Source organism: Lithobates pipiens, unplaced genomic scaffold, assembly GCF_037356315.1.
Source record: "Lithobates pipiens isolate NorthernLeopardFrog02 unplaced genomic scaffold, aLitPip1_a1.2 Scaffold_24, whole genome shotgun sequence".
Lineage (NCBI taxonomy): Eukaryota > Metazoa > Chordata > Amphibia > Anura > Ranidae > Lithobates > Lithobates pipiens.
Genome location: NW_027507786.1, coordinates 3,109,008 through 3,122,585, shown reverse-complemented (window position 1 = coordinate 3,122,585; position 13,578 = coordinate 3,109,008). Strand labels below are relative to the sequence as shown.

The following is a 13,578-nucleotide window of genomic DNA, read 5'->3' as shown; positions in this document are numbered from 1 at the left end:
GGGTAGTGCAGAGTATTGGCGGGGTAGTGCAGAGTATTGGCGGGGTAGTGCAGAGTATTGGCGGGGTAGTGCAGAGTATTGGCGGGGTAGTGCAGAGTATTGGCGGGGTAGTGCAGAGTATTGGCGGGGTAGTGCAGAGTATTGGCGGGGTAGTGCAGAGTATTGGCGGGGTAGTGCAGAGTATTGATAGGGTATTGCAGAGTATTGATAGGGTATTGCAGAGTATTGGCAGGGTATGTATTGCAGAGTATTGGCGGGGTATTGCAGAGTATTGGCGGGGTATTGCAGAGTATTGGCGGGGTATTGCAGAGTATTGGCGGGGTATTGCAGAGTATTGGCGGGGTATTGCAGAGTATTGGCGGGGTATTGCAGAGTATTGGCGAGTATTGGCAGTATGGATGAGTATTGGCAATTTGGCAGGGTATTGCAGAATGCAACTTACTTACACACTACTAGTGACTGACCTCCTGGTATTCTCTTCCCTTCTGTTCTGGGGGGAGAAGAACTAAGTAAACTCAAAGTGCAGCGGCTGTTTCCACAGGAGGCACTGGGTAGAGGGGAGCGGGAGGACAGTCCGGCGCGCGTGTGTCACACTGACGGTCTCGTGCCTGTGCGTGCCCACGCCGAAGTCATGTGACCGGTTGCTAGCCAGGGGCCGCTCCGCATCTAGCAACCGGTCACATGACTTCGGCGTGGGCACGCACAGTCACTCGGCGGCTGAGGAGCGGCGCGGACTACGCGCTGCATAGCCTCAGCCGGCCCGGCTCAGATAGCTAATGGGAACGGCGTTCCCGCTGTGGAAATAGTACGGGAACGCCGTTCCCATGCGTTCCCGCAGCACTCGAGCCCTGCTTCTACTACTTTCTTCCGCTATGCGTCTCCTCCCCGTCTCCTAGGCGTTCAATAGGATCGCATGTCCTTTCAGCCAATCAGGTAACGGGTATAAGTCCTGCTTCCCGATTGGCCGGGAGGAGGATCAGTGTTGCAACAGCAAACATTCATTTGCTGTCGCAGCACACCTGGGTGGCCCCCGGACGCTTTCCTCAGCATCCCCTGCCCACCCTATTTTGAAGCCTATTAGAGCTTATGGCTCTAATCAGGTGTTTATGCACTCGATGACCCAAAAGGGGCCAGACACATGAATTAGTGTGGGGGGGGGGGGGGCAGTAGCAGACATGGATAGTTTCATGCAATGCATGAATCTATCCATATATTTATATATTTTTTAGATGTATATACATTTGTGCTCATAAGTTTACATACCCTGGCAGAATTTATGATTTCTTGGCCATTTTTCAGAGCATATGAATGATAACACAAAAACTTTTTTCTTTCACTCATGGTTAGTGTTTGGCTGAAGCCATTTATTATCAATCAACTGTGTTTACTCTTTTTAAATCACAATCACAACAGAAACTATCCAAATGACCCTGATCAAAAGTTTTCATACCCTGGTGATTTTGGCCTGATAACATGCACATAAGTTGACACAGAGGTTTGAATAGCTATTAAAGGTCGCCATCCTCACCTGTGATCTGTTTGCTTGTAATTAATGTGTGTGTATAAAAGGTCAATGAGTTTCTGGACTCCTGGCAGACCCTTGCATCTCTCATCCAGTGCTGCACTGACGTTTCTGGATTCTGAGTCATGGGGAAAGCAAAAGAATTGTCAAAGGATCTGCGGGAAAAGGTAGTTGAATGGTATAAAACAGGAAAGGGATATAAAAAGATATCCAAGGAATTGAAAATGCCGATCAGCAGTGTCCATACTCTAATCAAAAGTAAAAAATAGTGTAGCGCTTCTGAAGTGATAAGTTGAAATCAACATGTGTTAAAAGAATGATCATATAACAAAGATCATATAGATATGTAGATTAGCAAAATAAAGTCCAAAAAGTGGGTGTAAACTTCCGTGGAAGAGCCGGCACAAAGATGGTCGGACCGTATCAAAATGGGAGGCAAATCCTATTAAACGAATATGTCCATATACATCAGCTTGTCTGGAAACATTAGGAAGAAATAGATGGATACTTCTTACCAAATCTGTTGGACTCACACAGTCGTATGACGGTTGAGTCAATAGAGCTTGGGGTCACAATCTGGGACCGGGGGGTGGATCGAAGGAGGTCCGTCAGCCTGGTGGGGAAACTCCAAAAGACCGTATGCCCAATGATGAATCTCACCGATGGAACTTCAGAATGGTTTGGAAATCCAACTCAGATATGGCCCACTGCACACCGATACTCCAAATGCCCCAAAGTGAAGGGGAAGGTGTTTTAAGGGTTTAGACCAAAAAAGAAAAAAGAAAGAAAGAGCTCCACATGGTGCGGGTCAGGCGATAAAAAATGGAAATTTATTAAAAGTCAAAAAAATAACTAATGACTTAGTGATCACAGAGCAATAAGGTAAAAGTAAAAGCAATGTAGGGTGCCAACAGCTAGCCCGACGCGTTTCGACACATATGTCTTCGACAGGGGCCCCTGTCGAAGACATATGTGTCGAAACGCGTCGGGCTAGCTGTTGGCACCCTACATTGCTTTTACTTTTACCTTATTGCTCTGTGATCACTAAGTCATTAGTTATTTTTTTGACTTTTAATAAATTTCCATTTTTTATCGCCTGACCCGCACCATGTGGAGCTCTTTCTTTCTTTTTTCTTTTTTGGTCTAAACCCTTAAAACACCTTCCCCTTCACTTTGGGGCATTTGGAGTATCGGTGTGCAGTGGGCCATATCTGAGTTGGATTTCCAAACCATTCTGAAGTTCCATCGGTGAGATTCATCATTGGGCATACGGTCTTTTGGAGTTTCCCCACCAGGCTGACGGACCTCCTTCGATCCACCCCCCGGTCCCAGATTGTGACCCCAAGCTCTATTGACTCAACCGTCATACGACTGTGTGAGTCCAACAGATTTGGTAAGAAGTATCCATCTATTTCTTCCTAATGTTTCCAGACAAGCTGATGTATATGGACATATTCGTTTAATAGGATTTGCCTCCCATTTTGATACGGTCCGACCATCTTTGTGCCGGCTCTTCCACGGAAGTTTACACCCACTTTTTGGACTTTATTTTGCTAATCTACATATCTATATGATCTTTGTTATATGATCATTCTTTTAACACATGTTGATTTCAACTTATCACTTCAGAAGCGCTACACTATTTTTTACTTTTGTTTGTTGAACTTTGTTTGTTTGAGTGTTGGCTGCTGTGCTCTTTTATGTATATTTGATTTTAGCGCAGTGTTTTCCCCCTATCCATACTCTAATCAAGAAGTGGAAAATGAGGGGTTCTGTTGAAACCAAACCATGGTCAGGTAGACCAACTAAAATTTCAGCCACAACTGCCAGGAAAATTGTTTGGGATGCAAAGAAAACCCCACAAATAACTTCAGGTGAAATACAGGACTCTCTGAAAACATGTGGTGTGGCTGTTTTAAGATGCACAATAAGGAGGCACTTGAAGAAAGATGGGTTGCATAGTCAAGTCGCCTGAAGAAAGACATTACTACGCAAATGCCACAAAGTATCACACGTACAATACGCCAAACAGCACAGAGACAAACCTCAAACCTTCTGGCACAAAGTCATTTTGGGGTGATGAGACCAAAATTTTGCTTTTTTGCCACAACCATAAACACTACATTTGTAGAGTCAACAAGGTCTATGATGAAAGGTCCACCATTCCTACTGTGAAACACGGAGGTGGATCACTGATGTTTTGGGATGTGGGAGTTACAAAGGCACAGGAAATTTGGTCTAAATTTTTGGCAAGATGAATGCAGTATATTATCAAAAAATACTGGAGGAACATTTGCATTCATCAGCCAGGAAGCTGCACATGGGAGGTACTTGGACATTCCAACATGACAATGATCCAGAACACAAGGCCAAGTCCACCTGTCATTGGCTACAGCAGAATAAAGTGAAGGTTCTGGAGTGACCATCTCAGTCTCCTGACCTCAATATCATTGAGCCCCTCTGGGGAGATCTCAAACGTGCCGTTCATGCGAGACAGCCCAAGAATTTACAGGAACTGGAGGCTTCTGCCAAGAGGAATGGGCAGCTTTACCATCTGAGAAGATAAAGAGCCTCATCCACAAATACCACAAAAGTCTTCAAGGGTGATGTAAAAGGGGGCAATACAGGGTATCAAGAACTGGGGTATGTAAACTTTTGATCAGGGTCATTTGGGTAGTTTCTGTTGTGATTATGATTTAAAAAAAGAGTAAAAACAGTTATTGATAATAAATAGTTTCAGCCAAACACTAACCATGAGTGAGAGAAAAGTGTTTGTGTTATCATTTCTATTCTCTGAAAAATGGCCAAGAAATCAAATTCTGCCAGGGTGTGTAAACTTATGAGCACAACTGTATATGACGCCCTTTATTTTCCATAGAGGAGAAAATTCTCCCAGCACAGTTCCGGTTTACCTGTGTTTGGTTATCGGAGGATGTAATCTCTGATGTGTTATCCTATAATCTTACATAATCATCATTGTAATTGTGTAACAGATGGCTCCCCCCCCCGCTGAGAGCTGACATTAATGTCGTAATGTAAATTGAGCTCCGTGGGAGGTCTGATGGCATCAGAACGGCGGTCTGTCTCCCACTTCCAGTCTGCACACAAGTCACAACCGAATCCCACGCAATCCCCGGGAGAAGAGTGACGGAGAGACGGGAAGTGCGCCCGCTCTGCCGCATGGAGCGATGAGAAGACTGCGCTCTCATCTCACAGACCCGGGAAGCTCCATCTATTTAAAGTGAAACTTTCAGTATCTTTACAAGTCTGCAGGATTACATTCCTAATTCCATGTACAGCAAATGTATCGTTTTTTTAAAAAAATTAAAAATTAATAAAAGGCCGTCCCTGATCTCCAGTTTAGTGACTGCCTAGGCCAGTGATGGCGAACCTTGGCACCCCAGATGTTTTGGAACTACATTTCCCATGATTCTCAACTACAATGTAGAGTGCAGGAGCATCATGGGAAATGTAGTTCCAAAACATCTGGGGTGCCGAGGTTCGCCATCACTGGCCTAGGCTGAGACCAAGTCATCAGTCTGCTGCAGAGAGGAGGAAGCATTTCCTTATGCCGCGTACACACGACCGGACTTTGACGGACTTGGTCCGGCGGACCGGAATCCATCGGACAATTCGATCGTGTGTGGGCTCCAGCGGACTTTTTCTTAGCGGACCTAGAAATAAAACTTGCTTCAAATCTTTCCGACGGACTCAAGTCCGATCGAAAAATCCGATCGTCTGTGTGCTAGTCTGACGGACTAAAACCGACGCTAGGGCAGCTATTGGCTACTGGCTATGAACTTCCTTATTCTTTGTCATCACGTTCTAATCCGTCTGACTTTTGGGGTGATCGTGTGTGGCCCAAGTTCATTCATTTGAAAGTCCGGCGGACCTCAGCTGCAAAGTCAGTCGGATTGTCCGCCGGACCGAGTCCGTCAAAGTCCGATCGTGTGTACGCGGCATTAGTCTCATCTCCCATAGTGATCAGACTGTTCATTGTAACAAGGTGAGAAGCTGCAGCACCCTGGGCTGGTGGTTGTGGCAGATCTGGGGGTGAGTGGGGCTTATCGGGAATCTGGGGGCCTCCCCCGATACTGCCGCGCAGTATCTGGGAATGGAAATGGTCATGTACCTTTTTATTCATTCACATTTTTATTTTTATTTTTTTAACCACTTCAGCCCCAGTAGGATTTGCCCCCTTAATGATCAGAACAATTTTTTTAGCGATTCGGCACTGCGTCACTTTAACTGACAATTGCGCGGTCGTGCGATGTTGTACTCAAACAAAATGTACCTTCTTTTTCCCCAAAAATAGAGCTTTCTTTTGGTGGTATTTGATCATCTCTGCGTTTTTTTTATTTTTTGCGCTATAAAAAAAGAGCAACAGTTTTGAATGAAAAAACAAAAACTATATTTTTTACTTTCTGCTATAAATATAAAGCATGTCCAATAATATAAATAAATATAAATTAATACATATATAATATTAAATCTAATTTCTTCATAAATAAAATATAAAAAAAAAAAAAAAAAAATTATTCATCAGTTTAGGCCGATATATATTCTTCTACATATTTTTGTAAAAAAAAATCAAAATAGGCATAGGTTGATTGGTTTGCACAAAAGTTATAGCGTCTACAAACACTGAGAAAGCTTTAGGGACTTTTTTTTTATTTATTTATTTTTTTATTGTTTTTACTGGTAATGGTGGCGATTTTTTTATTTATTTATTTTTTTTTAATAGCAGGACTGCAACATTGCGGCAGACAAATCTGACCCCAAATTACACTTTTTGGGGACCAGTGACATTATTACATGGATCAGTGGTACAAAAATAACACTGGCGGGGAAGGGGTTAAAGAGGAGCTCCACCTTAAAAAAAAAAAAATAAAAGCCAGCAGCTACAAATAGTGCAGCTTCTGACTTTTAATAAATGGACACTTACCTGTCCAGGGTGCCCGCGATGTCGGCAGCAGAGGACGAGCAATCGCTTGTCTCTCGGCTGCCCCCGCCGCCATCCTCTGTGAGGGAATCGGGAAGTGAAGCATTGCGGCTTCACTGCCCGGTTCCCTACTGTGCATGCGCGAGTCGCGCCGCACGTCTTCACTGGTCCCAGTTGTGTTCTGGGAACTGTGTGTTTCTCAGAACACAACAGGGGGCGACGGGAAGTGATGCATCTGCGGATATTCTGCGGCCATCTATGCCCGGAAGTGTGTGCAGATATCTGTATTGTACAGGTATCTGCACCCCCCCCTCCCCCCTGAACCGGAGAGGGGGGAGGAATCCGATGAGCGGAAGTTCCACTTTAGAGTGGAGCTCCGCTTTAACACTAGGGAGCGATCAAGGGTATACATTTGTTCCCTCTGTGTGTTCTAATTGTAGGGGGGAAAGGCCTCACTGAAACATGACAGAGATCGCTGTTCCCGATCACTAGGGGACAGTAGATCTCTGTCAAGTCATCTGGCAGAATGGGGGAATCGCCGTGTCTGCATTCTCCCTGGACAGGCGATTGCGGGCCACCGCAGACATTGAGTCTGTGGGACCCGCGGGCACGCTCCCATGGTGGGCGTGCGCTGCCATCCTGCTTTTACGGACTGACCTACAGGTGCGCGAGTTTGCGCAGGAGAGCCAACGAGACTTGACATTTTCTACATTTTGTCATGCTGCAACCAAAAAACGTAAATGTATTTTATTGGGATTTTATCTGATAGACCAACACAAAGTGACACAAAATTGTGACATGGAAGGAAAATGATGAATGGTTTTCAACATTTTTTTATTTTTTATTTTTTACAAATAAATATGTGAAAAGTGTGGCATGAATTTGTATTCAGCCCCCTTTACTCCGATACCCCTAACTAAAGTCTAGTGGAATGAATTACCTTCAGAAGCGGGGTGGATTTGATTTAAATGACTAGTAAAAAAGCTTGAGTTGTCAACTCGATTTAAATCATTTTTAAAGAGCAGCTGTCATCTCTGTCCCGCAGAGGCTCCTCCTCTGACCCGCTGTTGACTCCCCGACAGTCCCATTCACTTAAATGGGACGGCTGGTGATTGGGCAGTGACACAGCAAGGTGGGGGGATGTGGCGGCAGCGGGTGAGTGGATGCCCGCTGACAGGCAGTGCCATGATGGATCTGAAATGACAGGTGCTCTTTAAATGTAAGGACTTCTTCTTGCTGGGAGTTAGAATTTTTAATATTTGCAAACAAATAGAAGGTTTCCTGTTTAGAATAATAAGCTATCAAGTTAGTAAAACAGCGATATCAGAACCGATCCAATCATACAGTTTGTAGTGTACATCGATTTGCAAAACAATGGGATACAGGAATATTCCCGATCTTTGTTTTATCTCATGTTTACTGTGACATTGTGTGATTGCATCAATGCAGTGCATGTTATTTCAGCTGTATATATTCTGCAAATAACTACATAACTAAGCTCCATTTCATGCTGAATTACTACATTATTAATGTATCTTAAATAGAAAACTATCTTTAGGTAGATTTTTACTCCAAAAACCATTTTATTAAAATACATTTGATAAAAATCAAAAAAAATCTGATTTAAATCAAAAAAACATCCAATATATTTTTAGAAGTCACCTAATTAGTGGAGTCCACCTGTGTGTAATTTAATCTCAGTATAAATACAGCTGTTGTGCGAAGCCCTCAGAGGTTTGTTGGAGAACCTCAGTGAACAAGCAGCATCATGAAGTTCAAAGAACACCCCAGACAGGTCAGGGATAAAGTTGTGGAGAAGTTTAAAGCAGGGTTAGGGTATAAAAAAAAAATAATATCCCAAGCTTTGAACATCTCACGGAGCTCTGTTCAATCCATTATCCGAAAATGGAAAGAGTATGGTGCAACTGCAAACCTACCAAGACATGGCCGTCCACCTAAACTGACCGGGCCGGGCAAGGAGAGCATTCATCAGAGAAGCAGCCAAGAGGCCCATGGTAACTCTGGAGGAGCTACAGAGATCCACAGCTCAGGGGGGAGAATCTGTCCACAGGACAACTATTAGTCGTCTCTCCACAAATCTGCCCTTTATGGAAGAGTGACAAGAAGAAAGACATTGGTGAAAGAAAGTCGTAAGAAGTCCAGATTGCAGTTTGTAAGAAGCCATATGGGGGACACAGCAAACATGTGGAAGAAGGTGCTCTGGTCAGATGAGATCAAAATTTAACTTTTTGGCCTAAAAGCAAAACGCTATGTGTGGCGGAAAACTAACACTGCTCATCGCCCTGAACACACCATCCCCACTGTGAAACATGGTGGTGGCAGCATCATGATGTGGGGATGCTTTTCTTCACAGGGACAAGGAAGCTGGTCAGAGTTGATGGGAAGATGGATGGAGCCAAATACAGGACAATCTTAGAAGAAAACCTGTTAGTCTGCAAAAGACTTGAGACTGGGGCGTAGGTTCACCTTCCAGCAGGACAACGACCCGAAACATACAGCCAGAGCTACAATGGAATGGTTTAGATCAAAGCATATTCGTGTGTTAGAATGACCCAGTCACAGTCCAGACCTAAATCACATTGAGAATCTGTGTCAAGACTTGAAAATTGCTGATCACAGACGCTCTCCATCCAATCTGATAGAACTTGAGATATTTTGCAAAGAAGAATGGGCAGAAATGTCCCTCTCTAGATGTGCAAAGCTGGTAGAGACGTCCCCAAAAAGACTTGCAGCTGTAATTCCATACAAATGTACCCCACACTTTTCACATATTTATTTGTAAAACCATTTAATCGTTTTCCTTCCACTTCACAATTATGTGCCACTTTGCTTCTATCACATAAATTGCAAGAACACATTTATGGTTTTTAACATGACAAAATGTGGAAAATTTCAAGGTTTATGAATTGGTATTCAAGGCACTGTAGTGAGCCATACTGTCTGCAGAAAGAAGTGGATGGAGAATTTTAGCATGGAGCTCCTGTCTAAGGCCGCGTACACACGCGCGGACTGTTCGCCCAACCTTGTCCGCTGAACAGTGTTTGGGCGGACAGTCCGCTCGTGTGTGGGGCTTCAGCGGACAGTTTCAGCGGACAGTTGGCCGAACAAGGTCTTACGGAAATTCCGAAAAACTGTCCGCTGAAACAAGGTTTCAGCGGACTGTTCTCTCGTGTGTAGGCTTGTTCGGCCAACTAAGTCTCGCGCATGCTCAGAAAGGATTTCCACGTCGGAAGGTTGCATTGCAGTGTATAGGACGTCGTATTTTTCGTCCCGTCGTACGTGCCGTTCACGTCATCGCGCACGGTTTCAGCAAACTGTTCGTCCGTCGTGTGTGGCCATGTCCGTCCATGCTAAGTTTGAGCGGACTGTTCGCTCAAACTGTTGGACGGACAAAGTTGGGCCAACAGTCCGCGCGTGTGTACGCGGCCTTAGGCTAGGTTCACATCTGTGCAGGTGGCTCCTGCTGCGGGTCCGCACCTATTTCCGCAGCCGCAACCACCTGCACAGAAAAACTCTCTGGAAATCGCCCGCCCATAACACCCCCCACCCCACCCCCCACACTGGGATTTCAGGAGGCATGGCAGCCCACTATTCAAATGAATGACCTGCCTAGGCCATGCAAAACACAACTCGCGGAGCTGTATTAATGTGAACCTAGCCTAAGGTTTCATTCACATACCAACCAAGCCCCGCCTGAACACTAAAATACAGCTGTATACATGCTGCGCTTCCTGGCTGTGGCAATATTTAATAGACGTGTGCACTGACAAAAAATTAGTTTGTTTTAATTTCATTCGTTTTTTTTTTTTTTCCCGGAAATTCAAAAATCCGAAAAAAAGGAAAAAAAATAAAAAATCAGTAAAATTCGAAATAACTAACTATTAAATTATAGGTATTGGAATTTCCTTTTCGAATTTGGCTGAAGTTACGAATTATCCAAAAGAACGAAACCGCATCTAAACAAATGGAATGGAACAAATTAATAATAAGAATAATAAAAAGGTTTATTTTTTATTATTGTTAGATCATTACATTCCATTCTTTTAGGTATTTTCATTCTTTTGAATTTTCAAGCTTTTCATTCTTATTTTCATATTTTCTAAATTCGGAATTTTCTCATTTCGAATTTCCAAAGTTCAGAAATTTCGAATTTGAATTCGCCGGTTTCCGAAATTTTGAATTTCCGAAATTCTTGAATTTTTGGAAATTGAAAAATTCGGGAATTAACGAATTTGTCAATTTGTTAAAACCTAATTCGGAACTAAAAAAAATTGCACATGTCTAATTCTTAAACAGCATGTCACGTTCGTCGGGCGGTGCTGGCGCTGAACGTGACCGGTGCAGTTATATGGGGCTGTGCTGCAACCAAAGCTACAACCGCATGCAATGCACGAGATTGAAGCGCGGTAGTGCGCCAGTTATAGGGTTAAATCTGGTGCCTCCTCACCTATCAAACACCTGAAAAGCAGTCAGAGTGTGGATCATGTTTCAGAGGAGTAGCAGTCCCTGCTGCACATGTGAACGAACCCTAAGTGACACAATATGAAGGGGGGGGGGGATCTCCCCAGTGGGGCCACAGTAATATAAACAGAAGAGGGTAACAAGGAAAGGAGCTGAAAGCGCATACAATCTAATCTGTAACTGACTTTTTACCAACCTTTTTCTCAGCTGTGTAGAAGATTTTATGATGACTTCCTGTACTTCTCTGTGTATCTGGCAGGAGGAGCAGGGAGATTACACATATGTGGAACGTATACATGTCCCGCTGGATGGTGGCACCCTTCTGATTATGGAAGGAGAGACGCAGTCAGACTGGCAGGTGAGGAGGGGGGCGGCTCCTGTTATTACGCATTCGGTATTTGGTGGCTATGCAGATCCTTCCATTAATCTCTTAAGGTGACAAGAGCTTGCAGGCTGCCTTCAATAATGGTGCAAGAGGAAAACCAATCGGCACCTACCTTGACCTGGCCTAGCTATGGTTGGGGCCCACTCACACTGGTGCATTCTAAAAACAAATACGTTGGGATCAATCCACTAACGTTTACGATAACACCGTCATGCGATAACACCGTCACATGACGCCCCCCCCCGGCAATTAAGGCCCGCGTTGTAGCAGTCTTTCGGGTATATCGCGGGTGGGAAGTGGTTAAAGCCCTCTGACAGGCAGGGTATTTATGACAGAAAAGACCCGATTGGTTTTCTGCCTGTCAGATGTCATGTTCACTGAGCTCAGTAAATCTTTCCGGCCTCGTATCAGCCCCTTATCGGTGCCGCGGTGATGTGACAAATTTCGAATTTCCAAAATTTAGAATCTCCAAAATTTTCGGAAAGTGAAGAGTTTGGAAATTTCGGAGTTAATGAATTTGTCAAAATTTGTTTAAAACGATTTTGGAACTAAACAAATTGCACATGTCTAATTCTTAAACAGCACGTCACTTTCGTCATCCACGGGAGTGGCGTCATCGTGGCCTGGCCTATCAAGTGGCCGAAGGGAAGACCGGGCAAAGATGGATACACCCGCCGGATCATTCCCATCATTGTACTGGGAGGTCACCTGTGCATACTAGTACTGTGGAACTTTGGCTTACGAGCATAATCCGTTCCAGGAGAATGCTTGTAATCCAAAGCACTCGCATATCAAAGCGAGTTTCCCCATAGAAGTCAATGGAAACGAAGATAATGCGTTCCGCATTGACTTCTATTTAATGCAATACCACATGTGGCCAGAGGTGGGGGGGGCGCCCGAGAGCCTCGTAAATACCGGGGTACAGCTCGGCTGAATTTAGAAACACTCGGGAATGGAGTATTTCCGAATGGCTCCGAAACTTTACGATGTCACCGGCGCCCCCGCACTTCTGGCCAAATGCGGTACTTCACACCCCATTAGCTTGAATTCTGCTTGTTTTGTGAGACAACACTTGCAAACCGAGTCAGAATTTAAAAAAAAAAGTTGCTAGTCTTTCAAAACGCTTGTTAACTGCGTTGCTCGTAAACCAAGGTTCCATTGTATATTAAGGCATAAGCCACCTGGGGGGGGGGGGCTGGAAAAAAAATAAAAATAAATAGCGGTCTTTACTTCCGCTTTAACCTTGTAAACAGAAAGTGGTTAAACGATTTGCATGAATTTCTAATAAAACTGTAGCTCGCCTTTAATCCCTGTATCTTTTGGTTCTCTCCGCCAGCACCGCGTGCCAAAAGAATACCATGACCGGCGACCTCGCATCAACCTGACCTTCCGCACCATGTTCCCGGTGACTAAAACCTGAACACGAGAGTCTGGAAACTCGGAGCGCGTGGAGGAGGAGTCTGTGGAATGACGGGAGATCTTCTATACGCTGCCGTAAGATACCGCGACAGGACTCCAGACACCGATCTGACCGATTCTTTTTCTTTTTGTTTTTTCGTTTGCACATGCACAGAACGTCGGTTGGAAATGTTCGTTGATTATAAATGAAAAGCCGAAGGATTTTGTAAATTAAAATGTCATTTAAAAAGATGACGCACAATGATGCAGTATGTCACTAGCATAAAAGTGGAACTAAACCGCAGAATGGATGACTTTTTGTTTTTGTTTAAGAGTGACAGATCGGTCATCCCTTTCTCTGATTGGTCAAGTGTCAGATTGGCTCTTCAGCATGTCCTAAAAATAAGACCGTCTGGGAAATTATTAAGCCTTCCTGTGCCTGAAAAAGGATGCAGGAAACTATCTGGAGTGGCGTGTGCCATATTACCAGCCAGACCGACCTGTTTCTGGTCTATCTCCACTACTCGGGCAGATAAGAGCTGAAGGTCCCGGGAGCCGCACATAGAACAAGACCGGCGATGTATGGGTAACTGGCAGTCTACACCTTTCACGCACACTGTGTCTAATTAAAGCGGAGTTCCACCCAAAAATGGATCTTCCGCTTTAAGTGCAGGTGACCCCCCTGACATGTCTTTTTTTTGGGGGGGGGGGGAGGGGGAGCAGAAACCCTCTTTTTAGAGGGTCCCAGCTCCCACTTCCTCTCGGGGTGCCGGAAGTAAGTTCACCTCTCCCCCCCCCTCCCTCTCGGCAATCATCTGGGACACGTCACAGGTCCCAGACGATTGCCCG

General features: G+C 44.5%; 1 protein-coding gene across 2 annotated transcripts in view; it reads left to right on the top strand.

Moving 5' to 3' along the window:
* ALKBH3 (alkB homolog 3, alpha-ketoglutarate dependent dioxygenase) overlaps positions 1-12,981 on the top strand; it is a 49,024-nt gene extending 36,043 nt beyond the window's left edge. For both annotated transcript variants that reach the window (XM_077453518.1, XM_077453519.1), the window contains exons 9-10: positions 11,206-11,304; positions 12,668-12,981. In XM_077453518.1, the coding sequence (XP_077309644.1) occupies positions 11,206-11,304; positions 12,668-12,751 (183 nt within the window). In that variant the 3' untranslated portion in view covers positions 12,752-12,981. The remainder of the gene's footprint in view (positions 1-11,205; positions 11,305-12,667) is intronic.
* Positions 12,982-13,578: the final 597 nt, after the last annotated feature.